Source organism: Ambystoma mexicanum, chromosome 9 (genome assembly GCF_040938575.1).
Source record: "Ambystoma mexicanum isolate Mex_15411 chromosome 9, UKY_AmexF1_1, whole genome shotgun sequence".
Classification (NCBI taxonomy): Eukaryota; Metazoa; Chordata; class Amphibia; order Caudata; family Ambystomatidae; genus Ambystoma; species Ambystoma mexicanum.
The window spans coordinates 826,483,926-826,510,072 of record NC_090931.1 but is presented as its reverse complement, the minus strand read 5'-3'; the positions used below and the strand labels follow the sequence as shown (position 1 = coordinate 826,510,072).

The window sequence follows — 26,147 nt, the reverse complement described above, 5'->3', positions numbered from 1 at the left end:
GCTTAATGTCAGATTTAGATTGATACAATTTAAGGTGTTGAACCAGTTACATCACACACCTGTGCACATTTGTAGATTCACGCCAAATGTCAGTGTTGCATGTCTGAAGTGTGAGAGGGCAGAGGCGGACACTTTTCACATGTTCTGGCACTGCCCGCTGTTAGCACGTGTTTGGCAGCAGGTGGTGGATGTTCTGTCTGATATGGTTCAGATTGCCTCTGTGCTCACGACCCCCCCCACCCCCAAGTACCTCCTCGTCATATTGGTAAGGTCTCTGTGCTTGTGCGTAGACTTTTTTTGAATGTGAGCTGTATTACTGCCAAGAAATGCATATTGAAATATTGGAAATCCAAAGTAGCTCCCACATGTACAGAATGGCTTAAGGAGTTGGTGTATGCCAATGAGAGAGAGGAGGGATGCATTGCAGTGGTAGTGCCTATGTGTAGGCCTAAGGATATTTGGGGGCCATTTCGGGAATACCTCTCCCAAACAATGTCAGACTCAGGAGATACAATACCACAGGGCCTGAGCGATTTGATGTATTTCTGTTTGTGCCCAACGCACATGGACTCACTGTGTAGCTGACAGACAATTAGCACCAATTATTGTGTTTTCCTGAGTTTGTAATCGTGCTCATCTGTGGTGCAATGTAACATGTCTGCCTATTTCTCAAATACAGTTATTTGTCAAAAAAGAAGTTCCTGTTGCCCAAGATCCACATCAAGGCCTTATAAACCTTTTCACCCAGATCTTGGAATCAAGTATTTGTATATTCAACTATCCTCAACCCTTCAACCATTCATAGAAAAAGCTAGCAGACCTGTTTTACCCTTCACCTTGACATTCCCACACTTCTATCAGGCCTTCCAGCACGCTGCATATAGTTGTCCGGTTTTTCCCACCGTGCCTCCCCTTTTTAGTTCAGACCCAAATTCATGGGGAGAAATGCATGCATGCAAGGCGCGAGTCGTTTTATCAGGACGTTTGGCAAATGCCCTTTAGGGGGCGTTAGAGTTCCCTTTTATTATAAGTGCCTCTCTTCTTTCCCCGCCCTGCACAGAGTGTCCGCAGCCGCCAGATATTGCGGCCATCGTGGGCGGCACCATTGCTGGCGTGGCGCTGATCGGACTTGCGATGCTTGGGATCTGGAAGATGGTGACGGAAGTCTACGACCGGAGGGAATACAGCAGATTTGAGAAGGAGCAGGCCAAAGCCAAATGGCATGATGTAAGATGTCCACCTTCTTTTTCCGGGGTGGGGGGGGGGGCCTTTTGCCATTGAATATTATCAAGTGTCTAGGTTTTATGGAATTTGTTTTGCACCATTTCCGTCAGTATTTATCCATATTTATTTTTGGGGGGATTTTTTGCTTTGTCAAAAAAATAAGTCTTACCTTATATTTTCCCACATTTATTTACATGAAAAAAAACACATTAGCACTTGGATGGCTGTAATGGGATTATCCTATTGATATTGATATTTTATTTATATCGCGCTCGTACACAAGTGTTTCAGAGCGCGACAGGGCAAGGGAGGGGAACAAGGTAGAACAAAACAGCGATCCTACTAGGCCCAGTGACATTGAGAACACGCAAGTGCATGGGGGAAGGGAAAAGTGCATGGAAGGGGGGAGAAGTGGAAAGTACGAAGCCAAGGAGAAACAGATAAATAATAATAAATAACAAACAGTGGTAGTGCTGCCAGCAATTTGCAAGTGCTAGGTTTAAGGCAGCAGACAGGGTAGGTCTGATTAGTGCAGCTGGGTTCTTACACAACAAATAAAGGGCTGTATACCTGCAGTCATTTAAACACATTGACAAGGAATTAGATTCCTTTTTAACGTTTATGTTATCCTACTTTGCAACGCAACTGACCTGCAATGGATGTTTGAGAACTTAAAAACCTAACCAAGAAACACGCATTTCCGTTTAAAAATAAAATAAAATACTGAACAGAAAAAGAGTGATTTCCGTCTGTAGTTATGTGTAAATATCAATAAAAACAGAAAGCAGGAAGCCTTTATTATTCAGTTTGATTGGACAGCTGGGTTGATGGGTTTGAACGTGTGCGTCACTGTACAGTTTCATGGTGGCTGACGTACCATAGGTTTTAAGTCAAAGCCCCAGGGCGGGGGCTCCTTGATGGAGTAGCACTTGGAGACTATTACCCAGGGCAGTAGGAAAAAATAAGTTGGGCACACAAGGCAGCAAGCCGCGCGCACCCCTGTGATCACCTGAGGAGGGGTGAACAATGTTTTTGTCCAGAGTGGTATCAATTCTTCCTCCAGCCCTGGTAGTATCTTATAAAAATCAAATATCTCATTAACATTGGGCCCCCTATCCAATGCTAGAAATGGTGAAAAATACTCTGGGATCCCTTGGGGGGGAGGGGGTGGGGGCGGTTGAGGTGTTTGATGGGGCGTGGCTAGGGGCTGAGTCATGGCAGACAAGTAATAGGGGGTCATTACGACCCTGGAGGTAGCCATGCTGCTATTTGCGGCATGGCTACCCCCCATTCCAGGTACCAGGTCCGGGTTCCTGGAATGGGGAAATACCGGGCCATTCCGACCTTGGAGGGCCCGGTATTTCCCCATTTCAGGAAGCCATCCCCATTCCCATTCGAGCCCTCATAGGGCTCAATGGGAATGGGGAGCATGCTAACAAAAGGCCTGTTAATGACGGACCCGTTGTTAGCATGCTGGACTGCTCGCGGGACCCGCTAAGGACGCCTGGTTTTACCAGGCATCCTTAGCGGGTCCCGCGAGTGGACCTCGTAATGAGGCGGTAGGAGGTTAACGGGGCCGGCAGCACTACCGTAAACCTAAAAAATGCCTCTGGATCTAAGAAGAAGCACAGTGCAAGAGAAAGGCACTCTTTTTAGTCGTGGTGTCACCGAGCGTGCATCATTATGCACCCCTCCCATTTTAGAGATGAGTTAGGGGTGAGTTAGGTACACCCTGGTTTTCAACGTATTGAGGAAAATGTTCAGTTGATAACACCGACATTGGCAGGCTATAACATCCGGTAACAGCACTTCTGCCCATGTTAACCAGGGCTTTCTGGTGCCATTCCCAGCCAGCACATTCTCCTTCCCCCTGTTACAGCCATTAGCCTCCCAACAAGCAGAGAAATACATTTTCATCTTGAAGAAGACAAATTCGTTTTGCCAAGATGAACAATAAAAACATAACCATCATGGAAAAAGTTAATTCATCCACAGTTTTTTAAAATTAGTTTTTTGGCAAAAGGTTTTGACCAAAAAAACTCACCGATTTTATAACATTTTATTTAGGGGGTTCCCTCCAAGTCTCCCCCTCCCTGAATATGTAACCCTATTCCCTCCAACTCCTTATATGCCCTTCGACCTCCCTGATATTTTCTGATTCGTTTTTGCGGCCCACTTTTTTCAGCAGGGTGCATATTGTGCAAAGGTTTCGTGGCCTCATTGGCTCACAATTAAATTAAAAAAGCATAGATAGCTGGCCACATTTGCTTACTATAGACAACCATTGGCCATTTGCATCCCGGCACGCAAGGCTTTGCACACACGAGCACTTCATCAAAGGTGCATCGCAAATGGAAGTGTTCACCCGGAAGCACAGTTCAATGACTCCTTATGGATCATCAGTGGGGCGTACATATTAGGAATTTGGGCAATTCTCACACCTGTCTAAAAATTGGACTCTGCTAAACCTATCTTGCCCTCTCACATGGGAGATCACAAGAAACCCAATGTCCAAATCCTATCCTGCCACGTACCAGTAGTGGCCTATTTGCACTGTCAGTTCGAAGCACTTCTCCAACCCCATCATCTTTTTTGTTTTATTTGATATTGTTTGAAGTTCTTTTCAGCAGCGGTGGCCCTACCCAAAAGGTCTTGGAGCGCCTGCACCTGCAGTTCATAAAAAACAGGCAATCCACATTCTTGGCGCTATGCATCCACACTGTGGCTGATCAGACAACTGAACTGTGCAGCGAGTGCGCCTTCGGACAAGGATACAGCACAACCAAATCATACCATTGGCTGCCGGCTGCTATACAAAACATTTTGACATTAACCTTTGCATTTACACTGAAAGAGTGTCTCTGGATCATTATATAATCTCTCATTTTGAATTCAGAATGAGGGAGAAGCCCTCTATAAAAGCGATAATGACCAACCCTAAAATGAGCAACTTGCCCCCGTCGGTGCAATTCTCCTTTGTATCTGAAGCCTAAAAACGACTCCCTTTGTGGTGTAAACGTTATTGTTTAGGAAGAACCCATTGATCTACCTTTTTATTCGTTTATTTCTATTGATTTAATTTTGGTTTACAAATATAAAACCTTTCACAATTCTGAATTTAAAAAATGCACATTATCCTAATTCCACAATCGATAAAATAATGCAATCATTCAATACAGTTAATATAAGCAACCACAGCAATTGACCAGAAATGTTGCTCTATAAAGTAACTGGTGCATCATAACCATAGTGCTTGATCATAAATATTATTCAGTAAAGTGACTTGTGCATCATCAAACTTGATCACAATATTTACTTTATGAAGTGACCAGTGTAATTAATAGATCAACAGCAGTGTTACTCTTTGAAATGGCTAGTGTATACTTAAAAAAAGCTGCTGTCATGTTTCCTGCCATATCACAAGTTACCAGTTAAACCAAAGTTAAAAGACTTTCTCCCCTAATAATGGATAGATCTCTCTTGGGTAAGCGATTAAGGCCGGGGTCAAGGATAATTGTTATCCCTGCATTAGTCTTGCCCAAAAAAGTTCTGAAGCTAAAACATTGATAGAGTGTGCAACTTGTTCTAAGTGCCTTATTCCCATATTGCTTCACACTGAAGAACCAAATGTCTCAAGGTCTCCATGTAATTTGTTTTACAGATCCTGGAGAGCCGCTAGCTGCTATCCACATTTCTTTTAGGGCCATCTTCTTCCAGCGTGTCTAACAAGTTAAAACAAAATCTTAAATGCCAATTCCTATACAAAGGACATGCACTTTTTTCAAATATGCCATAGGCAAATTCTGTAAGAGGGTATTTGGCATATTCACTCATACATTCATACTTAGTTAGAGCAGACCAATTTTCTGTAGTGTCTTACTTCCTAAACTTCTTCTCATCAGATCAGGATTTTCACAGGCAGTAATCCTATCCTGACTTAATTCTCCAAGATAATCCCTCCCACTGTTTCATAAAGTAATGGACAACTTAAATATTTCCATGTTCCCCTATCCTTTTTAATTCTGCAAACAAAGAACCTTCTGGCGGTGAACAAATCTTCAAGTAGAGGACCAGTTTATTGGAGAGCTCGGAGCGAAGACCTAGCTCTAATCTCATAATGATAATAGGAATTTAAGGCGGTAATTTCAAAACAGCACACCACAACAGGCCCTCCAAAACAACTAACCATTTCACATTGTTTACTTCAAGTAGTTCTAATCCCCAAAGGACCCTCATAGGAGACTTTGAATTACTTTGGCATTATAAAAGTAAGACATTGGCTGCAAGGAATAATGTCCAAGTGTGCTACTAATAATTTTAATTTGGGCAATAAAAGCACCCACCTTCAATCATTTATATGAAATGAACATGATCTGTTGTTTATTAGCAACTAAAAAACCCAGGATTGACTTTCAAATTTTTGCACGTAGTTTATGGACTTCAAGTCCCATAATCCCTGTAGTACTGGGACAAAGAGGAGGGCTGAAGAGGAACAGAACTGCAATGTGAAGCTTGTGAATGTGAATGACCCACACCTGAGGTAGACTGGGAGGCTTAAAAGGCTCCCTCAGGTGCAGGCGATTAGTATTCAGAAGGGTCAGAGGAGTAGTCGTGGGTGAATGAGTTGGCAACACTCCACGTTGCAGCAGTGGCAGAGACTGGAGGAGAGAGAAGACACCGGGAGCACTGTCGAGTGGTGAGCAGTAGCCGCTCCCGAGAGGGTCTTTGCCTCCAGAAGTCTTAATTGCAGAGGTCACGCAGCTGGAAGCGTCAAAGGAAGAAGCTTGCCCCCCGGAGACCTGTTTTGCAGATGCTGCAGAGCGGGAAGCGAAAGTGTGGAAGGCTTTCTTCTCCATAAGGCTGTGTCCAGTGGCAGGCGAGCACATGAGAGCCTCTGGAGCAAAGGAAGCTCTGTGTGCAGGTGGCGGCAGATTGAATTCAGCAGGTTGCCGGATCGCGAGGAGCAGCTGAAGTGAGGAACCTGCGAGTAGCGAGGGAAACGGACGCGCTCGCCTTATCCGGTGAGTTCCACAACTGATTGTGACACTGGAGTGCTCCATGACAACCACTTGTGTGCTGGCTGCGGGAACTTTAATAGTAAAAAGCAATTGCGTATGTGTAAAAGTAAAACAGAAGGCAATTTTGAATATCGAAATGGCAGAAAACTGAGAAAACCTCATTGTATAAAACCTACTGACTGTGACTTTAAGCATGAGAGGTAATTTAAAACACAACAACCAGACAGGGCAATACATCTAGAACTTAAGGCAAATTTCCATTACCCAAGCCAAAAGAAAATAACAAGGCAATTTAAAAACAGCAGTCAATGCCAAAGTCAGGCGGGGGCAATGAGGGTTTCGAAGTATATAACAGAAGCTGGCACAAACCCATTGCCAAAACCAAGGAAGAAGCAGAATAAAACCATATTATTGTCAGTGTTCGGTTGATGAAAAGTTAGGGAAACAAAAGTGGCAAGAATGCTGCCCTTCTGGAAAACGCTGTTCAGAAGGAGAGGATCATAACTTACATAGTTGTTGGAAATTACAAAAGTGTACTAAAGAGCACCATTTGTGAATCTTGCCTTCCCCGAAGAATTGCTTAAAACCTGATGTTCTAAAGTGAGAACCACTGCAAAGTTGTTGCAAGATGATCTCAACCACAGAGGCACTTGTTTATAAATTATACTGTTCGGGCAGGGGAGTATACCCGAACAGAGAACTTTGAAGTAGTAGGCCAGGCATGGGATTAAACCAGGTGTGATTTGAAGTAGTGGGCCTTGCATGGAAGTAGACCAGGTGGAAATTGAAGTGCTTTGAAGTGGTGTTAACAAATTATCCTGATAAACCTTCCTTGCTAAAGCAAGACCTGTATAAAACTGCTGCAGAAATGTTCTATAATCTTCAGAACTAATATGTTGTTGCAGAAGCATCCTGACAAAGACGCTTTATATTAAAACTGATGATCTAATGAAATATCTTTGATTTATGCGAAGAAGATTGTTTTGAGTTTTACTATTGCAAGTGGAAGAGAAAGAACCTTTGTTTAACAATTCTGAAGTGTTGGAACTTTTGTTGTCAAGTTGGAGTCACAAACTACTGTGCTGGAACTTTTGTTACAAGACAGGATTTACTTATTTCCTTTGGAACTGTGGAACAGAATCCTGCTTGAATCTGGGGAAGGTAAATTCACCCAGATTATAAGGAGAGACTGGTATCATATGGTGAACTTGAGTGTTATATTTGTATTGTCTTTGAACTACCATGCTTTACCTTATTGAGTTACTGTATGTATAAGTGTGAGGGACAGAGACCTTTTGTTAGAGTGTTTCCTTAAGTTTGTTTTAGGTAGGGAAATCCTCGCCATGGTAGAGATAGTGAGGTGTTTATCCAACCTTTTAAGTTAATAAAATGGCTTCCTTTGAAAAACCTTCACCAAGTTTTCCACCTCATGTTTCTGACCCCTTACATTTGCTAGAGACCTACTGAGTCTAACCTTAGGAGAAGTATAGTGTTGCTGTCAGGGGTGTTGCTAGGTCTAGAAAGGATCAGGGGCTAAGCTAATGTTGGGACTGGTGGGACTCGGGGCTAGCTAGCATTTTGTTTGTAGCCCCTGAGCTTCTATCCGGGGCTACAACCAAGAGACCCGGGGTTATAGCCCCCTCAGCCCCCCCTAGCAACGCCTCTGGTTGCTGTGAAGGCCATCCAGGATATGTTACGTAGCAAATTTCTTCCACATTTCTGTCAACACTGTCAAATCCAAACATGCAGAATATAGTGGAAGACCCTGCCATTTGACAGCTTGCCTCTGACGCGTAGTGTAGATTAGCCCATTTAGTGACGTACCCATGTTTTTCCTAAAGCCGGTCTGGAATATACTAAGTTTAGCAGTAGTATTGGCCCAACCAGTTTATCATTTTACACAAAGGCTGCTAGAACATATGTGAAGCTCTGTCTCCCTTTTTGTAAATTGTAAATTGGGACAAATATAGCTTTAGACCACGATTGAGCACATTCTCCTGTGGCTGAAATTTGCTGGAATAACATAATTAGAATATCTCCCCAAAGGCTTATATCCACCTTGAATACTGCATTTGACGGTCCATCAGGACCACACAACCTAGAGCGCTTTAGTTTAAGCAACATGGATTCAAGATCTTCATACGTAAGGTTAATAGGCCTTAATTGCCGTTCCCTTTTGGGTACATAATCAGCAGTATCCTTAACCTTCATGTACAGGTGTTGAAGTTTCTCACCCAGATAGTTTCTAAACTACAGTTTGAGTGTCTTCTCATGCTCGTTTTTCAATAACGATCTCATTCCTCGACTGTTTTTCTTCAAGCACAATTTCAGCATTATTTGTCCCTCGATAATGCACAGATTTATTTTGTGCCTTTTTAGCCAACTTTTATACTGCTATTTAATTCCATTCCTACTTGCTGTTATTTCTTCACTGGACAATCTGTGACCCAAACAGACTTCTTTTAAAGCAGATCTCAACTCCTTTTTTCTATTCTTCACTTCCGGGTCAAAAACATGTCTATGGTTTTCCACAAACTGCCTCACAGGAATGATAGAAAACCTAAACATACCTTTTAACTACTCCTAAATGGTACAATTGAAAATGTGAGGATTACAACAATGAAATGTAATTGTATAATCTAACCCTGCCCAAGTACCAATCAGTGTGTACCTGTCATGCGCCCAACTTGGTGGCGCCTTTGGCACCGATGGAGGTTGGGCCGCCATTAAACTGTTCCATCACGTTTCTTTCTGCATTCTGTCCAGCGGTCTAGTTGTTCCCCAAGATGGCCATTGCCGGGAGTTTTATAATCACTCCCCTCCCTGTAGCCGGCGTATTGTAACCTCATAGGTTTTTTCCCTTGCTTTGGTTTGCTACGCTAGTGTTTTCATCTCCTGTTCCGCACAGGAACACTCTGTCCTTTGTTACTCTATTTTCTGGCTCTCGGCCTGAGGCTTCCCAGCTACTTCTTTATGGAGCCCTCTCTCCCTCTCCTTTTCTATATCGCAACCCGCTCCAGGCTGGTTTCTCTTTCGCCCTGTTACATTCTGCTGTTGCCTCTCTGCCTTCAATTTCTTTTGTCCTTTGTGCTCCCCTGTTGTGTGCGGCGCTTCCCGCCTTACCTCTCACATCACTTTGGATCCCAGCTTCTCTCCTGGCTCCCTCCTTCTCCTCTCCTTGCCTTACCTTTGGAGCTCCGTCTCCTTTCTGTCCAAACGGCTCGGGTATTGGGAGTGTTCTGCACTCAAGCTGAACCTTTCTGTCATCATCATCCCTCGTGCAGAAACAATATTGTAATTTCAAGTTGCTGTAATTCTGAGCCTGCCTTCTAGTCGGAATCTTTGATAACAGTCGTCAGTTTGGAATCCGTTGAAGACCTTACTCCACTTACTGTGCTCCTGCTACATGGTTTTTTTTTATGCCGATGTGAGGCTTTTTCCCCACTTTGCCAATCCCGGGAGAGGGACCACAGGTCTGCACTTTAGACAGGCAGCCACTGTGGCTTCCTCTCGGGGTAGGCCTTACCTCCATAAAAAAAAAAGGATTACAGAACCTGAAGTCGATTGGAGGAGAAGAGTCCTGACTCCAGTACATCTGGTGAGGAGGAAGAGGAGGATTGGGATTCTGGGGAGGAACCCAAGTGGATTGACAGTACCAACACACCAATTCAAGAAAGCGACATTGATTTGGTTCCATTTTAACCCATTGCCCTAATTGCTTACCATCAAATTACTTATGTTACGGTTGGCCATTATTGAGTTTCAAGAATACAAAATATTTAACACTAATTTTGCATGTCCAATTGGCAGTGCCCTGTCTGCGAGAAAGTCAAAAAATAACTGCCTCCGTCTGACGTCTACCATTGAACAAGTGATTTTTAGGTCACTAAATTTCATCAGTGAAACAGAATTTGGGTTATTGATAGTGCACATACAATTCACATTCATATGGTTGAAATGATCATCCCCTTGAAACACTGATTGGGGGAGCAAGATGTCATAACCCATCTGCAACAGAGATTCCTGGGCACCACATACCAGCAGAAGCACCACTTTAGAGTGGAAGAGGAGGGTCACTTTGTCCACATCTGTGTCACCTCTGAATTCCACTTGTTTTATACCTGAGGAAGATAGGGCACAGCGATAAGGGGTAGCAGAAAAAATAGACAGTATTCTTGATCTATTCAGAGCACAGCCTTCATCGTCCCTGAATACGAGTTTAACACTTCTGCACAGGTTCTCCTTGTTCCCATCAGTTATAAAGGCCCAAGGTAGGCTGCACAACCTCATGTTCCTTCCAATGTCCGCTACAGAACTCTTCTGCATAGCAACTGAAAGATTCATTAAGGCTGATATTATATTAGGGAGTTCTGGACCCTCTCCCATCTCCTTGACAACAATAATGCCCTCTTAGCATGTACTTGACTCCATAGTATCCTCCTGTGAGGCACCAATTACCATTGCTTCTCCGTAGTGGTTCCTAGTGGCAACAGGCCAGTCACACGTAAAGAAAACTCTTAATGTCCTCCTGGCTCTTTTTTTCCTTATTTTCTTTAGGTTTATTGCTACCAGTTGACTTGGTACAGGGAATTTGCCCTTCCTCCAAGTGGACAGCTTGGGTGCTGGAGCTCTTCACAAGTGATCTTAAACATGTACGCTAGCCACTCCTTTTCATGCATGGGAGGTTTTTGATATTTTTGGATTTTTTTACTGTGATCTTGGTTTCATTGTTAGGTAGGACTGATGAATTCGGTATCTTAACACCAGTACTCGGAATTCGTGTGGATGATTTCCCTGACATGACAATAACATCAGGGCTTGGAAGGAACAATCCATATTCAGGTGAAGATCTTCAGATGTGCATTCTTTTGTCTGAGTAACATGCCAAAAGAAAGCCAATGCATAACCTGCTCTGAGTTCAACATAGATAATTGCCATTTGATACACTTCATCAATTTTATAATCTCTGTTAGTTGACTGTTGTGTGACCAAACCTTGCAGATGATTTTGTTGTATAGTATAACAATTGATTGTAGTACCAGGTTTAATTCTGCAATTGAGGTACAGTCCACTGAGAGGCCCTCCATTAAGGATAGAAAGTCATATTTGCCCTCTACCTCTGTTAGAGTTATACATTATTTTTTATATTCCGAGGACCTGTTGATTAGTGAAGCCACATCTTGGCCATCGGCCATTGAGCATCTGCTCTGATCTTGTTTCCCCATCACACCTGGTGAGGTATATAAAAAGAGGCACTCAGATTTGTGGAGACCTCACTGAGGTCAGATATTTATTTTTCGAGACAAAGGCACTATGGAAATAGGGAGGCATCTTGTAGAAGCAATGTCTGTTGCGAGCAGTGCAGATCATATATTGAGATAGGATATGGAGTAGCCTGTATAAGCTCAGTACCACCCGCTTGCAGAGTTTGGCTATAACTCTTAATTAGTTGATTGGATAATGAGCCTGTTATTTTTGAGAGGTGCCGGTTGGATTCATAGGTAAAATATTACTCTGAGCACCTAGAGGGGCAGGTCTTGAGTTGTCAGCTGCACCTTCAGAAGAGGGGAGACCATTAGTCTTGTTGACTTCAGCTACTTTCATGTTTTTACTTCTCAAACTATACTCTATCTGAACCCTTTATGCTTAACAATGTCTGGGCAATAATTGAAAACGAACATAGAGGGAAAAGAGTACCTTAATGAAATCAGCAAATTAAAAGTATTAGGGAGCAGCTCCAACTCTTAACTGACACCATGGACTCCGGCAAGCTACGGATATTCAGAGTAGCTTCCACTTGGCTAGCAACTCGCCCGGCGAGCCGGTGCTTCCAACCTTACAATGCTTGCACAAGAGCTCACTAATCACCGCCTACCTCTTCTCGACGGCTTAGTGGGCTCAGGGGGCCGAAGTCCACTATCAGGTAAATCACTCTAGTCATTGGCCACAACGCGACCCTGAACAGAACTGTGGGAACTGTCTGCTGACACTTGCCATCAGCTTCCCTGAAAAGCACCAGCATTCATGGTTGCTTCTTCGTTTTCACCTGCACCGTTGCTCCAGGAAGCGGCTGTCTGCGCACTGTCATGAACTGCGGGAACTTCCCTCTAACACTGCAGATACCAAAAAGAAGCCCATCCCACACACAATTGCCTCCTAAAAGTATTATAAGTAGCCTATAAGAACTTGTGACAACTAATGGGGAATCAAGCACAAAAGTACAGATTGTATAAGAACACTAGCTGAACTACCTGGCTTCACTGGGATTTCAGTTCTCAGATTTTTAAATCTCTGATCGATAAGTCTCACTTCAGTTTCATCAGCAGTTTCATTGCTTTGTTTTTTAGCAGCATGAATTCTCAGATCAGTAAGTCTCGCTTGAGTTTCTTCAGCAGTTTAATTTCTTCGTTGTTCAGCAGCACTAGTTCTCTTAACAGCAAGTCGTGTTTCAGTTTCTACAGCAGTTTCGCTGCTTTGTTTTTTAGCCATACAAATTCTCTGGTTAGTAAGTCTTGCTTCAGGTTCTTCAGCACTTTCATTCATCTGTCTCAAAGCAGGTTGAATCAGCTTCATGGTCTTGAGATCTTCCTTCTTCAGAATGTTGATCATGTTTCAGCTTTCGATGTTTTGTTTTGATTCTGGTGGGATAATGTAATCTTCAAATTGAAGCAAAATTCCATTTGATGTTATGAGGGTGAAATACCTGTCCTTTAAAACATTTTGCAATAGAAATGAATCAGGTGTTGATCATGTTTCAGCTTCAATGCATGATGATGAGCACTTTCTACAAATGATCTGTAGATGGTGGAGTAACACCACAAAACATAATGCTGAAATACAAAGCCAAAAAAACAAAAAGATTAATTATCTCAGGAACGGGATGACCGATCGAGCCAGAAATAGTTGCATTAATTCGGCAATGGAGTAAAGAATATTCAATGCAAAATTCATGACACCAGATCTCACCATTCATGAGGAGTTACGTCCCCAAGAACGCCACATACAAACCCACAAATACGACTTTGTTTCATATATATAGATATATGACAACTATTTTCTTATTCAGTTGGGTAGAGACACTAATGGTTGCGCACAGACTGTCAAAAATAATTTGTGAGTTATCTGCCCTAGCCTGCAGAGTCACTAATAACTGGAGGCTCAACCCGTAACCTCCATAGACTGACAATGGAAACTGATTAATGGATTAGCAAATTGCACTGGGCTAAAATGATTTCAATAGTCCATAATAATTAATTAATTGACGTCATCCATTCAGTGCTGAATTGTCACAATGCTGTATTTATTCAAAATCAATAAGCACATAGCAGCTTGCAGCCGACACGTGTTTCGATCTTAGGGCGTCCTCAAGTCTGCCAAATAGAACATTATTGTTGAGTAAAGTTGTCATAGAAAACCTTAACATATTGGTGTTGCCAAAGTAAGAAGTTTCTAAAATAAAATAAGGTGGACAGGCCAATCAATGGTTACATATCATGTGTGAAAAAGTCCAGCAGGCTTGGCAAAACAAACAACAGACAGCGCATAAATATTTTTGTTTAGAAAGCAGAACATCGTATACTTATGTTCAGTGATATTGATCTCACTGGAGCTTCCGAATTGGTGCAACAATCTGCAACCTCCAGGATAGGGACAATCGGATCCCTCTCCAATCTATGGACTCTCTCTACTTTTATGACCTAAATCAAGGCCAGTGAATATTTTGAACTGGACCCTGCAGAATTTTTTCTATCTATATCCAGAAAAAGTTAATCATTCTACCATCTAATATATTTAATTTGACTGACAATATAAGGACATGAAACTCTCCTGAGGATCCCTTTTGATCTTAAAAAAGGGTGCAACACGTGTAGAGAGCAGAAATACTCTGAGAATAACAAATCTTTGACTATTATCACCAACAGTGTGAGACTATATTTCTTTGGCACTCACATACTCAAGCCTTAACAACAGACTATTGGATTGGCGCAATTGGGACTGTACTTCTCACTAAGCTCCCTAACATATCATACTGTAGATAGTGAGGCAATCATGGGCACGTCATCCCTGTGTTAAAAGGACGAGAGGTCAGAAAATGTAACTCACCTAGAGTTAATGTATTCGATTTTCTATTGATGGTATAAGATGATAACAGCCAAGTGGCTCAGAGTTGCCTGATATGGGGATGTGTATATGATGTGCCATGTTATACTAATCCACAACAACAAATGAAAGCAGTAGGCGTTCTTAGGTGGAGTGGATGTACAAAAGCACCCATATGTCCCCAGAGTCTGTCAAAGGGTACTGAAATGTACAGGGAACCACTTAACAGCACAATATCAAAGGCAAGCTGCAATGTTTTGCGTGTTTTATGGAGGTGAGGTCAATAACTGTAATTGACACAGGAAGTGTTTTCCACGTATTAAAACAGACAACAGTTAGCAAAACCAACAGGTTTTGGCTCTCATATGGTAGGAATAGCCACAAATAGCCCAATATTGCTATCATATGCCTGATATAGTCCCCATATTATAAGATGGAATATCACATGTGCAGGGTCTGCCGTCATATTCGAACCGGAGCCTCAAGCACTCTAATGATGACTTCATGTCCATGCTACGTCACTATAGGCAAGACCTGGGGCCTCATTACGAGGCTTGCGCTCCCGTAATGAAGGGTGCCGGTACGGGACCGGCACCGTTCATTACGGGATGCCTGATTACGAGGTCCCCTAGCGGGACCCGGAACAGACGTCTGATAAAACCAGACGTCCTTTCCGGGTCCCGCGAGGGGACCAAGGAGCTAATAACGGGCCCGTTGTTAACGGGCCCGTTAATAGCTCCATCCCCATTCCCATTGCGCCCTATAAAGGCTCAAATGGGAATGGGGAATGGTTTTGTGCATCAGGAATTACCGGGTCCTCCAAGGTCGGAATGACCCGGTAATACCTCATTCACAGAACCCGGTACTGGACCCCGGTATGGAGGCAGCCATGCCCTTATTAAGGGCATGGCTGCCTCCATACTCGTAATGAGGCCCATAGACTTGCACGTCCTGCAACTATATGCCAAAGTCCACTGCCTCAATTATGCCTTCATACCTAATACAACCACTACATTAAAGGTACAGCCCCATATTTCCAGGTATGGACAACATAAGCCAAGTGCACCCTCAGATTGCAAATAATGGCATCATATGCCTAGTATAGTCACCTTATGAAAGATGGACTTCCATTTAAAAATGTTATTGATTGGGTGCTTTTAGTTAAATACCAAAAGTCATACTAATTAGACGGCAGAAGATTTTGAGAATAGAAATGCAGTTGATAACATAAAATAACCACTTGAACTTCCTTCATAGCAATTCAGGAGATGTACAGAAACCCATGTGTCATCAATGTGCCATCAATTGGATTCAGTGGAAATCAATTGAAACCCAGGCGCTGTTATATAGGTTTTCATTTGCCAACCAGTTAACCTATACAAAGGACCTCATTATGAGTTTAGAGGTGCAGTAATAAAAAGTGGTGGTAATTCCGATAGCGCCACTTTTTTGTCAGTAACAGAATTACTGCGCATTTGACCACACTCTCGAATTCCGAATTTGAAGGTCCGCTTTAAGGCCAAAAATTGGCAAGTTTACCATGCAGGATTGCCACTTGCAGTACATTTGCTAACAATCCACATAGAGAGTGTGATGGACTCCAAAATTGGGGATTTATACTGTCCGACCACCTCTCGTAATCCCATTGTAAACCCACTGGACCAGTGGTGGTAATGGTACATTTTCTTTTTCTTCTGTAAATTGACAGATTTATTTCTGATTTATCGCCAAAATCGTAATGCGTCCAAAGTGTTTAATGATGTGTCTGGCCACTTATTATTGTATAAGCTATCCTAATGCATCCAAATATACAGAATAAACACACATGCTCATCTGTTAGTTGACAAAAATCCATTGCCAAACAGAAATTGAATAGGCATGTTTTGTCTTCATTAAACACTGACCCTGAGGCTAAAGGTTAGAATCCGGAAAATCACGAGAAAAGGGAATGAAGCTAAGCACCTACAGAAATGAAATATAATGTTAGATAACTAAGCATACTAAACTCTCCTCCCTTCTCCAGCCCATTTGCTTGACAAAAAGCAATGTAATGTGACATGTAAATCTGAGCCACAGGACTTCCTTCAATGCTGTGCACTTGCACAATCTGAATGACATCATCAAAAGGCCAATGGTAGATGCTGCCCATGTCTTGATGGCGGATGGGTGCACGGGTGGGTTCATGGACAGAAATATATATACAAAACAACTCTGACGAAGCTGGTTGGCGAAACACATTAGTTGTTTGTTTTAACCAGCATATCTGCCGTCATGGAATGGCGATTAAAGAGCACTGAAAAGAATGGATGTGCCTGCTGCTGTGCATTCTGGGGTGAAGGAATGACACCAAGAGGAAACCTGTGAGTGTGAAGACAGTGACAGGGAGAGTCTATGGGCCTCATTACGAGTATGGAGGTAGCCATGCCGCTTTTAGCGGCATGGCTACCCCCATACCGGGTACCACGTCTGGGTCCCGCAAAAGTGGACTTACCGGGCCATTCCGACCTTGGAGGGCCCGGTAAATCCCTTTCGCGGGACCCAGAACCCGGTACATCCCCATTCCCATTCGAGCCCCCATAGGGCTCAATGGGAACGGGGAGGATCCTAACAACGTGTGAAAACTCGGAGAGCAGACTGAATAAACAGTGGTCCTCTTTTTTGTTAGGGGCTCGTGGGGGAGGACTCAATGTCCAAAGAGAAAAAAGGGGGATCCCAACAAGCTACCTCTAGATGTAGGCACTAGAGGTGACAGAGCTATGTATCCACTCCCATATGCTTATAGCCCCATCTATATAAACAAATGTAAAAAGATGGAGAGATCGGTGGTTACCAAAAAATATATTCTTTTTTTTATTTTGTGATTACTCATATACTAAAAAAGACCAGCAAGTCATGTTTGCAAATTAGAACAACATAAAACAAAATTAATAAGAAGACAATTCTTTAACACTTTTTGTCCTTGTGTTCACTCATAGAATACATTGAATTTCAAGTGATGTTAGTAACACATGGGTGACTTTGCAATATACAATTCATGTCCAGCTATTTGCAGGGTCCCCATATATATTGTGTCAGAAGCATATGGGAGTGGATACATAGCTCTGTCACCTCTAGTGCCTACATCTAGAGGAAGCTCATTGGGATCCCCCTTTTTTCTCGGATCCTAACAACGTGCCCGTTAATGACGGGCCCTTTGTTAGCATCCTGGTCTGCTAGCGGTTCCCGCTAAGTACGCCTAGTCTGACCCGGCGTTCCTTAGCGGGTCCCGCTGCAGACCTCGTAATAGGGCGGCCCGGAATGAACAGGGCCGGTCCCTTACCGGCCCAGTTCATTCCGTGGCCGCCTGGGTCGTAATGAGGCCCTATGTGTTTCTGGTGCACACTCCTAGCATGAGTTCTTCCCAACACCAAGGTACTCATTGTGGGCATAGTGCTAATAATAAAAACGTGTGGTACTTGAAATACCACCTTTTTTTTTAAATGCCACCTAATTATGAGTTGGGATTTCATGGAATATTTACTGCATGGTGTACATGGAAAGTACTGCATGGGACAAACAAAAACCTATTTACCCTATGGTGTGCATTCTATGTACACCTTGCGATAAATATCACCTCCTGCCACAACTATCCCATGCATTCCCAACTCAAAATTCGGTGCATTTTAAAAAGATACAGTATTTGAAAATACCAGATTTTGTTACTATTATGCCCATTCTCATGATGAATGAAGCCCCTGGTGTTGCATAGCAACACCTTTGAGTCAGAACCTAAAACGACGATGTTCCACCCATGTTCACTATATGGAAATTGGGTATCACCAGGACTTTGCCCTTTGCATGGGGTCTACGTGATTTCATCGATGAGATTTGGTTGAATTCAAATCCATAGAATTTTTCTTTCTTCTTTTAAGTCATTTGTCCGCACATATATATGGGGTGAGACCCCCTGCAGCCCTCTCTTATCCCCCACCTTATTTATTACCCTTACCCACCCCTCACATATACCTGCGGCCAAATTCACTGAAATATATGGCTTCGACCAAATCTCCTGAGATGAAACCTCCCTATCCGTTTGCATGCTGAGTAATAATTAAGGTGTATAAAGAGAGATTTTAGATTTTAAAACATGAACGCCTGGTCCCCTCTGCATTATGCATGTTGCATTGCAGTGCCCTCAATTTGCCACCGGATGCCAATGGAGGGCAGGTAATACAAATGGGTTATAGCCTTCCACTCCCATAACTAGCCATCCCGCTGTCTTTTGCTCTTACTGGAGCCTTTTCAGAAGGAACCCTGAGAGACTCAATTATAGAGTAACTGTAAACACGCCAAGAGGACAGTACCTTGGCAACCGAAGAAGCTGTGTGCGTGTGCACTGGTGATCTCAATAGCGCAGCCTTTCAATGGAAACACGAGAAGGGAAACTCATGCATTAGGCTTGCAGGTGGCAATAGCAAGAAATGGCCACTGTAATAATCTGCCAGTCTCAAGACTGACTCGTCGGACTGGAGTTGAAAGTCTCTGAGTGACACAATGGAATTTGGCTATGGGTCACGAGATCTTTTCAAAGAACAACGTCTTCCTTTTTGACTCACCGATTCAATTTGAAATCTGATATCTTGCATCTAGTGTGGTTGCTCATTACGCTCGTGGCCTTCAACATTTTCTGGACCCCCACTCCCATGATCCCTCACTTACATAGTCGATGTAGCAGGATCCTGGGAGTAACAGTGGATGCAGGCAGTCCTTGAACTTTAGGTAAGCTCAGCGGTAGTGTGGGAAAGCATGTAGAGAAGCAGTCATGCCACCGAGCCACTTTCATGCATTCTTGCCAACCCTACCGGTTTAGCCGGTAGGCTCCTTCTTTTTATGCAGTCCTAACGCCTACAGATTGTGTTGCCTAATCCTACTGCTGTTTTTAGCTCCAGGTCCGGCTCTTGTCAAGGCCCTGGACAGCCAGTGCCCCAAGACTATGGAACCTCCTCCCCATCCACATCAGACTCGCCCCCACACCACTACAATTAAGGCCCACCTTTTCAAGGAGTCTCTCCTCCTCAACACCTGGGCCATCACGTCGCCCCTACGCCACCTTACTCGCTAGAGCTCGTCCACCCCTCTTCTCCCTGCCACCTGGTCCAGCTGTGCCCCTCCTCTGTGCCCCTCTGTATCCTACCACCTGCTGTATATCTGTTCTGTTGTTATCTGTGAAAAGCGCTCGGTTATGCATCTGTACTCTTGTATACCTCTGTAAAGCACTCCGTTGTGAATCTATATTGTTGTATACCCCAGTAAAGCACTCTGTTGCTTGTCAGAGTTAGGCCCGTGCTCAATAAATGCCATAATCATAATAATAACAGTGGCCTGATTCACTTCATTAGATTTTGAGTTGATGGGAGCGGCCGGCTGGATTGTGAGTTGATGGGAGGGGCCGGCTGAATGCATCTTTTCTTTTATTGATGATGCCCGGGCCTGATTTGAGGCTCTGACCAGCGGTGTTGCTAGATCTGGAAGAGATCGGGGCTACGCTAACGTCACGGCTGTCGGGACTCGGGGCTAGCTAGCCTTTTGGCTGTAGCCCTTGAGCTTCTATTCGGGGCTACAACGAAAAGACCAGGGGTATAGCCCCCTCAGCCTCAGCATTGCAACGCCTCTGGCCCTGACGTTCTGCCCTGCTCACGTAACTTGGTGAGGTCCTGACAGAGTGAAACCACTGCAGCCTGTGCCTCAGCTGCTTCCCTGGGTTCTTTTTGTTTCGTACAGTTTAATATACTGTACATTCAGCACTGGCTCCCAGTCTGCTGTTACTAGCTGCTGTGTGACCAACTGTGAGAATCAAGCGTCTTCTTGTTAGTCGGGTATTTAACATTTTTGTTTTAAGAAGATACGCGTTAATACAAATATGGCCAAATATTTAACGTCACTCAAGGGCAATGTGGCAAACTAGCTCATTCAGCCAAGTTATCTAGGCAATTTGGTGTTATTGACTCCAAATTATATCTATGTTTCAATTTTCACCAAAGTCTTGCTTAAGTCTGCATTAGTAGTTGTATTTGAAAGGAAGTTCCAGGCAGCGGAGTCGAATAGTGCAATTTAGCAAATCGTCGGAATGAAAAGCCAACTGTATTTGAAAATGACTGTATTGCGAAAATGGGACCAGAAAGCTCTGAATAAGCCTTGAAGAGGCTGCAAAGTCCAGTAGCCGTCGGGTAGCGCACAGATCCGCCATTGCAAAGGCTGCACTTTACTGTTGCTTCTTATGCAAGAGCGTACTTAGCATATAGCATATAAACATAGAGATACCCAAACAAGCACTAATCCAGATGGATGCACAGACAGACGCATAGACCGCAATTCAGAGTCATGCGCTACAGTTCATGTTGGATTGAGGAATTTATTGTTATGCGACTTGTTTCTTGATTTCAAAATGCTAATAAACAGATTTAATCATGAGCTGATCATGAGCTAAGTCTGTGCTTTAAAAAATAAAAGAAGTCAATAAATGATCAAATATCATTACCTCCATTCCCATCTTCATCGTCACAGTACCTATTCATTGTAGGTGCTCTGCCTTCTGACAGAACCTTTTCCCAAATGAATGTATAGACCCTCCATCTGACAGCCTGGTCATTGAGCACCTGACATGTTTTGGAATCCTCCTGCCTAAACCAAAGAAACCTGGATGTTAATTAAACTGCTGTTCATTAGTGAAAAGTAAAAGAAGAGCTAGACCATTGTTTCTGGCATCTTTCAACATGGAGATATGTGTTAGTGAGGGAAAAGCTGGAGGTCACTCATAAATATTTCTACATGGCTAAACTTGCCTACTTTGGTACAGCCAGTCTGGCCATGTTCTCTTACTGTGTCATGGCATTTTGTACTGAGTATCAAGGGTAAATCAGATATGGTAAGTGTTGTTGCATGGCTAGCCTACATTAACCTGTTCTTACTGTGGCATAGTATTTTTACTAGCAGAGCCAATAGGAGTATGTTTTTACATGGCCATACTGGCTAATATTGTTTTAGCCCATCTCTGCAAGTTTACTTGCTGGGGCATAACATTTTCACTGGGCATTAATGGTAAAGCCAACATGAGTGTTATGTAGCCATACTATTCTACAGTTTGGGCATGTTTTATTATTGTGGTATGATTGTTTTACTGGCAAAGCCAAGAGGTGTATAAAGTATGCTCTTATGTCGGTGGGAATGCTTGCTTATATTGGCAGAGCCAGCTTGGACATATTGGGCCTCATTATGAGTTAGGCGGTCTGGAAATAAGGGTGCCAGTAGCAACGTACCGGCACCTTTTCCGGACCGCCACACTCCGACTCTGCAGGCGGTGGCCATTACACAGAGCAGATCTGTCCTGATGGGCGCAACGGCCCCAGATGATAGAGTTTTCACAGAAGCACCGGCACCGTTAACGGTGCCGGTGCTTCCGTGAACCCATTCCCGTGGAGTTCTACACGGGAATGGCGACTTCTCGAATCTGCCGCCTGATATCCCGGGCCCCTGGTTCTTGTAATGTCTCAATGGTACCGGGATATCAGGTGCTGATTCAGTGTTGCGAGGACGGGGGCAACCAACCAGTAGTACCGGCGGGTTACCGGCGTCCTCCTAATGAGGCCCATTGTCTTGTAGTATCATTACTGGCTTTATGCACAAAAGCAAACATGCATATGTTCTTCTTTGGGAATACTGACATGTATCAGAGCACCTAGCATGGACATGTATCAGCACAGTTACTGTGAAAATGTTTTTATACTGGCCTATATTGAGAGAAAAAGCATCATGGAATGAGTTACACAACAAAACTGGTTGCCAACTGTGTGACTTTAGACCGATTTTGTCATATAAAGTGTGCATAAAATACACCATTTTAACCCATTATTTTAAACATTTGTCGGGGGGAGGGGGGGGGGGGTGAAACCACAAAGTTCCCCTGGTTGGTTTGGGCTCCCTTGCAATGCCTGGTCGTTCCTGCTCGTTTGGTGATTTGATTTTTCATGTTGGGGGAGAGGATCTGGGTTAGACTACATCAGACAGTCCTGTCAGACAGTCCTTTTCTGTAATCTGGTTAACGTCATATGTCAGGTGATGTTATTTCCTGTGATGTCACATGGTTAAAGGGCAGGTGATGTCATTTCCTGTGATGTCATTTTTATTCTAATAAGTATTGTTTATATTTAAAGAATCTAAAATGTTGGCAAGTATCATGTACAAGAATCTACTGTCCTCTGGGAGAAGCGCTTGGAAAACATCACACAACAAAACACAGAAGTTCCCAATTCACTTGCCAACTTGTTCTCTTAGGATTTATGATGTTATATTGGCACTTGTTTGCATGTTCATTTTCTGGTCCAGCACCAGTAACTCATTTGTCGCTGTCTTTCCCACTAGGCGGACAATCCTTTGTTTAAGAGTGCCACAACCACCGTGGTGAATCCAAGATTCAACGGAGAATGAAAGGGAAGCTTTGCAAGACGCCACACCAAAGAACCAAGGATGGTCGCACAACATTTGAATTTAAGATCAATCAGGCTTTTGATCTCAGACCCCTTATGACTGCATTGACACTTTCAGCTCTGTTCCTTTTGTTTACAGTGTTCCGTGTTATGCTTTGAATTCCGTATTAACATTTCACTTATCAGGGTTCTGTCGGGCGCTTTATAGGGAGGTGCCACCCTGGAGTTCCCACCCCCAGCTCTTAATGGTGATGCGCGACTAGTTCAACTATGCATTGACACACCACGTTTGCTGATTCATAATAAGAATGTAAATATCAATGTACATTATTGGTCTGCCTAGGTTTTCCGGAAACATTGAGTTCCGCCCATTGCCCAAACATCATCAGAGGCTAGCTAGGAAATGTAAGTGTGATTTAATCCCTTAAGTGCTATGGTTGTGTACTTTCGCCCTGAATTGGAGGAAATCAATGTAAGCCCCTCCCACCTCTACTTAAAAGGCAGAGCCTTGGAGGTGGGGCTTTAGCAGCTGGCTGCTGCCATCGGATGCTCTGCAGGTTCTGTGGCATGTCCTCGGCTCAGGACCTCTATGTTAAGGTGGTGAGTACACATGTGATGTAAGATACCTGGGGATTTGGGCACAATGGCTGCTTGTTTGGGCCCACACATTAAAGCAACGGGTGATACTAGATATTAAACACAGCATTCTAGATGCAACGCTTTATAAACATGTTTGTAAATATTAAGCACCAAATAGAACATTCATGTTCTAGATTCTGGGGGTGGGCTTTACAGTGGCTTGTGTGGCCATAGAGTCTAGGAAGCAACACAGCCTGGGGCTTTGTGGGCATACAATTAGCTTCTTACTATAGAAATTGCTGCCACTCGAGTTCCCCATGAATTTCACCTTTAGAGTGATGTATGTATAAATGAACCACCAAGGGTATGATCGGCTTACGCTCAAATGTTGCATTTTTCTTAATAACTGCACACCTTGTTCTCCAGGTTTGTTTTCTGAACTTCTTAAAGCTTTCACTTACTATCTTCGTCTTGTACAGAGCATCGCACAAGTATCTTGGCCCTATCCATGTATACTTGTTGTCACTGAGGTGTGTTGAGTAAGATAACTAATACCACTGAGAATGTTCGCAGGGAACTGGTACTCCAATCTCTGGCCCGCCTTCCTTAGGTAATTCAAATGCTTGTAAGCCTATGATCGTAATCCTTTGTGTAGAGGCTATCACAGCTATCGTTCGCTGGGGTGTCTATACCCCTGTGACCTGAAGATGCCCCTCTATCATTGTGCCCGGCCCTACCTCACCTATGCTCTCTATTACTATTTTGTTAAGACTTCAGCACATACTGCAGGCTGTTCAAATCCAGTCTCTCCCTTCCTTTAGCTGCAAGACCAACAACCCTCGTTTTCAGTTCTGTTACTAAATCTAAACAGCGGTTGCACAATTTACAGCCGGTAGGCCAAATGTGGCTACCATGCACTGCTTGGTGGACTGTAGAGGGTTAAGACTTTTCTAATGGACTGCGAACCGCAAACAACAGAAAACAGATGGCCTGCATTTCTTTATGAAAGTCTTTGTTGCCCAAGAAGATTGCTGGCCCTGTATCGGCTCAGCGCATGCACTACTTGGCTGTAGTTCTGGGAGAATAGAGTGCCATTACAGAGGGCATCCATGACTATTTAATTGATGCTTGCTAAAAGGGAGTCCCTCTCTGCAAACGCCCCGCACTCCCCGCCATGACGCGCTTTGCCTGTCGGCATGATGAGCTGGCCTGTTATGATGAGCCTCCATGCCCGCTCCAGACGCCCCCTGGAGCAGGGTTTTAAGGTAGGCTAGGAAACGATTGCTGGGTCTCTGGGAAGGTGTAAGGGTTATGCACCACACTGCTCTAGGATGGGAATGGAAAAATGCCGAAGGAGTGGTCGGTAACGGGGGATGCTGTTGGGGAAGGACTTGGAAATAGGGTCATGCCATTGGGGAGGTGGGGAGCTCGGGCAGAGAGGCGTGCCATGGGTGGTTGTTCCGGGAATGGTGCCATGTCATTTGAGGGGGGTCTCAGGAATGAGACCATGGCCCCCATTCCGAGGTTGGTGGTAGTCATGGCGCTATTTGCGCCATGACTACCACCAATAACGGTACCATGTCCGGTTTGGTGAGATGGGGACTTACCGGTCCATTCTGACCTTGGAGGGACCGGGAGGTCCCCATTCACCAAACCATTCCCCATTCCCATTGAGCCCTATAGGCTCAATGGGAATGGGTAGGGCGCAAATAACGGCCTGGCGGCCTGGCGTATGCCAAGCCTGGTATTTGCACCCAGGTCCCTTAACGGGTCCCGTCCATACCGCCTGGTCAGACCAGGCGTTAAGGAAGGGACCCGCTAAGGGACCTCATAGTAGGGTGGTAAGGGATTACCGGCACCGGTCTCCTTACCGGTGCCCGGTATCCCTTACCGCCCTACTCGGAATGAGGGCCCATGTCTTTGTGGGCAATGGGGCGTGGTAAAAGGGCCAACCATATTTGCTGCCTCACACCAAAGAGCTGAAAACAGGGTAAAACATATGTGTGATTATTGAACGACTTCTGGCAAACTGTCTTTATTATTTGTTTGCGGAAACTGATGCCTCTTTTAAGATATATTCATACCGTCAATCCCACCTTTGTGCTTCAATCTTTGGCAAAACCGTCCTAGATATAAAGCAACAGAAGGAGGGGGTTAATAGCATGCACATTATCATGGATCCGGATTATTGGCCTCTGCAAAGCCTGTTCGTCCCCACCCCTTCTCTCTCCAGGAGGAGTATGTGCTCACCGTTGGTCCATATATATCATTTTTGCACAAGAGTTGGTAATGCTGTGTAATAACAACAGTGTTGCGAAGCATGGTAATTATGCTCTCTAGCAAACAAACTAGATCAGTTATTAGCACCCGGGGCAGTGGAGCCAACCAGTGAGGTTGCTCGGATCACGGGCGGAATCCCGCGATTCAAGTCCGGGTACCAAACAGCCTGAAGGCTGATTTTCGTGCCCCGCTGCCTTGCCCTCCCCTCCGGTCCTTGTTTCCTCCCCACCCCGCAACCCTATCGTACTCACATTATTCTTTTGACAGTGACACACCCGTCGCCCGTCCTCTAGCATCCGTCCTGGACCACCGTGGAAACGGAACAGGAACCCTTCCTTCCATCTCCATAGTGGCCATCTTTAGTCAGTATTTCATTTGAATGAAAGGGTATGCCGTGAGGCGTCCCATTCACTCAAACAAAATACATTGCTATCAGCACACAGGTTTCCGGATTGGAAATCCGGAGTGCTAATGGCAATAACAC

General features: G+C 44.1%; 1 protein-coding gene across 1 annotated transcript in view; it reads left to right on the top strand.

Annotated features, from left to right (window-relative positions):
• The window catches only part of ITGB2 (integrin subunit beta 2), a 588,196-nt gene extending 565,066 nt beyond the window's left edge, over nt 1-23,130 (top strand). The window contains exons 15-16 of the mRNA XM_069615850.1: nt 1,061-1,227; nt 22,740-23,130. Coding sequence (XP_069471951.1) covers nt 1,061-1,227; nt 22,740-22,805 — 233 coding nt within the window. The 3' untranslated portion in view covers nt 22,806-23,130. The remainder of the gene's footprint in view (nt 1-1,060; nt 1,228-22,739) is intronic.
• Nucleotides 23,131-26,147: the final 3,017 nt, after the last annotated feature.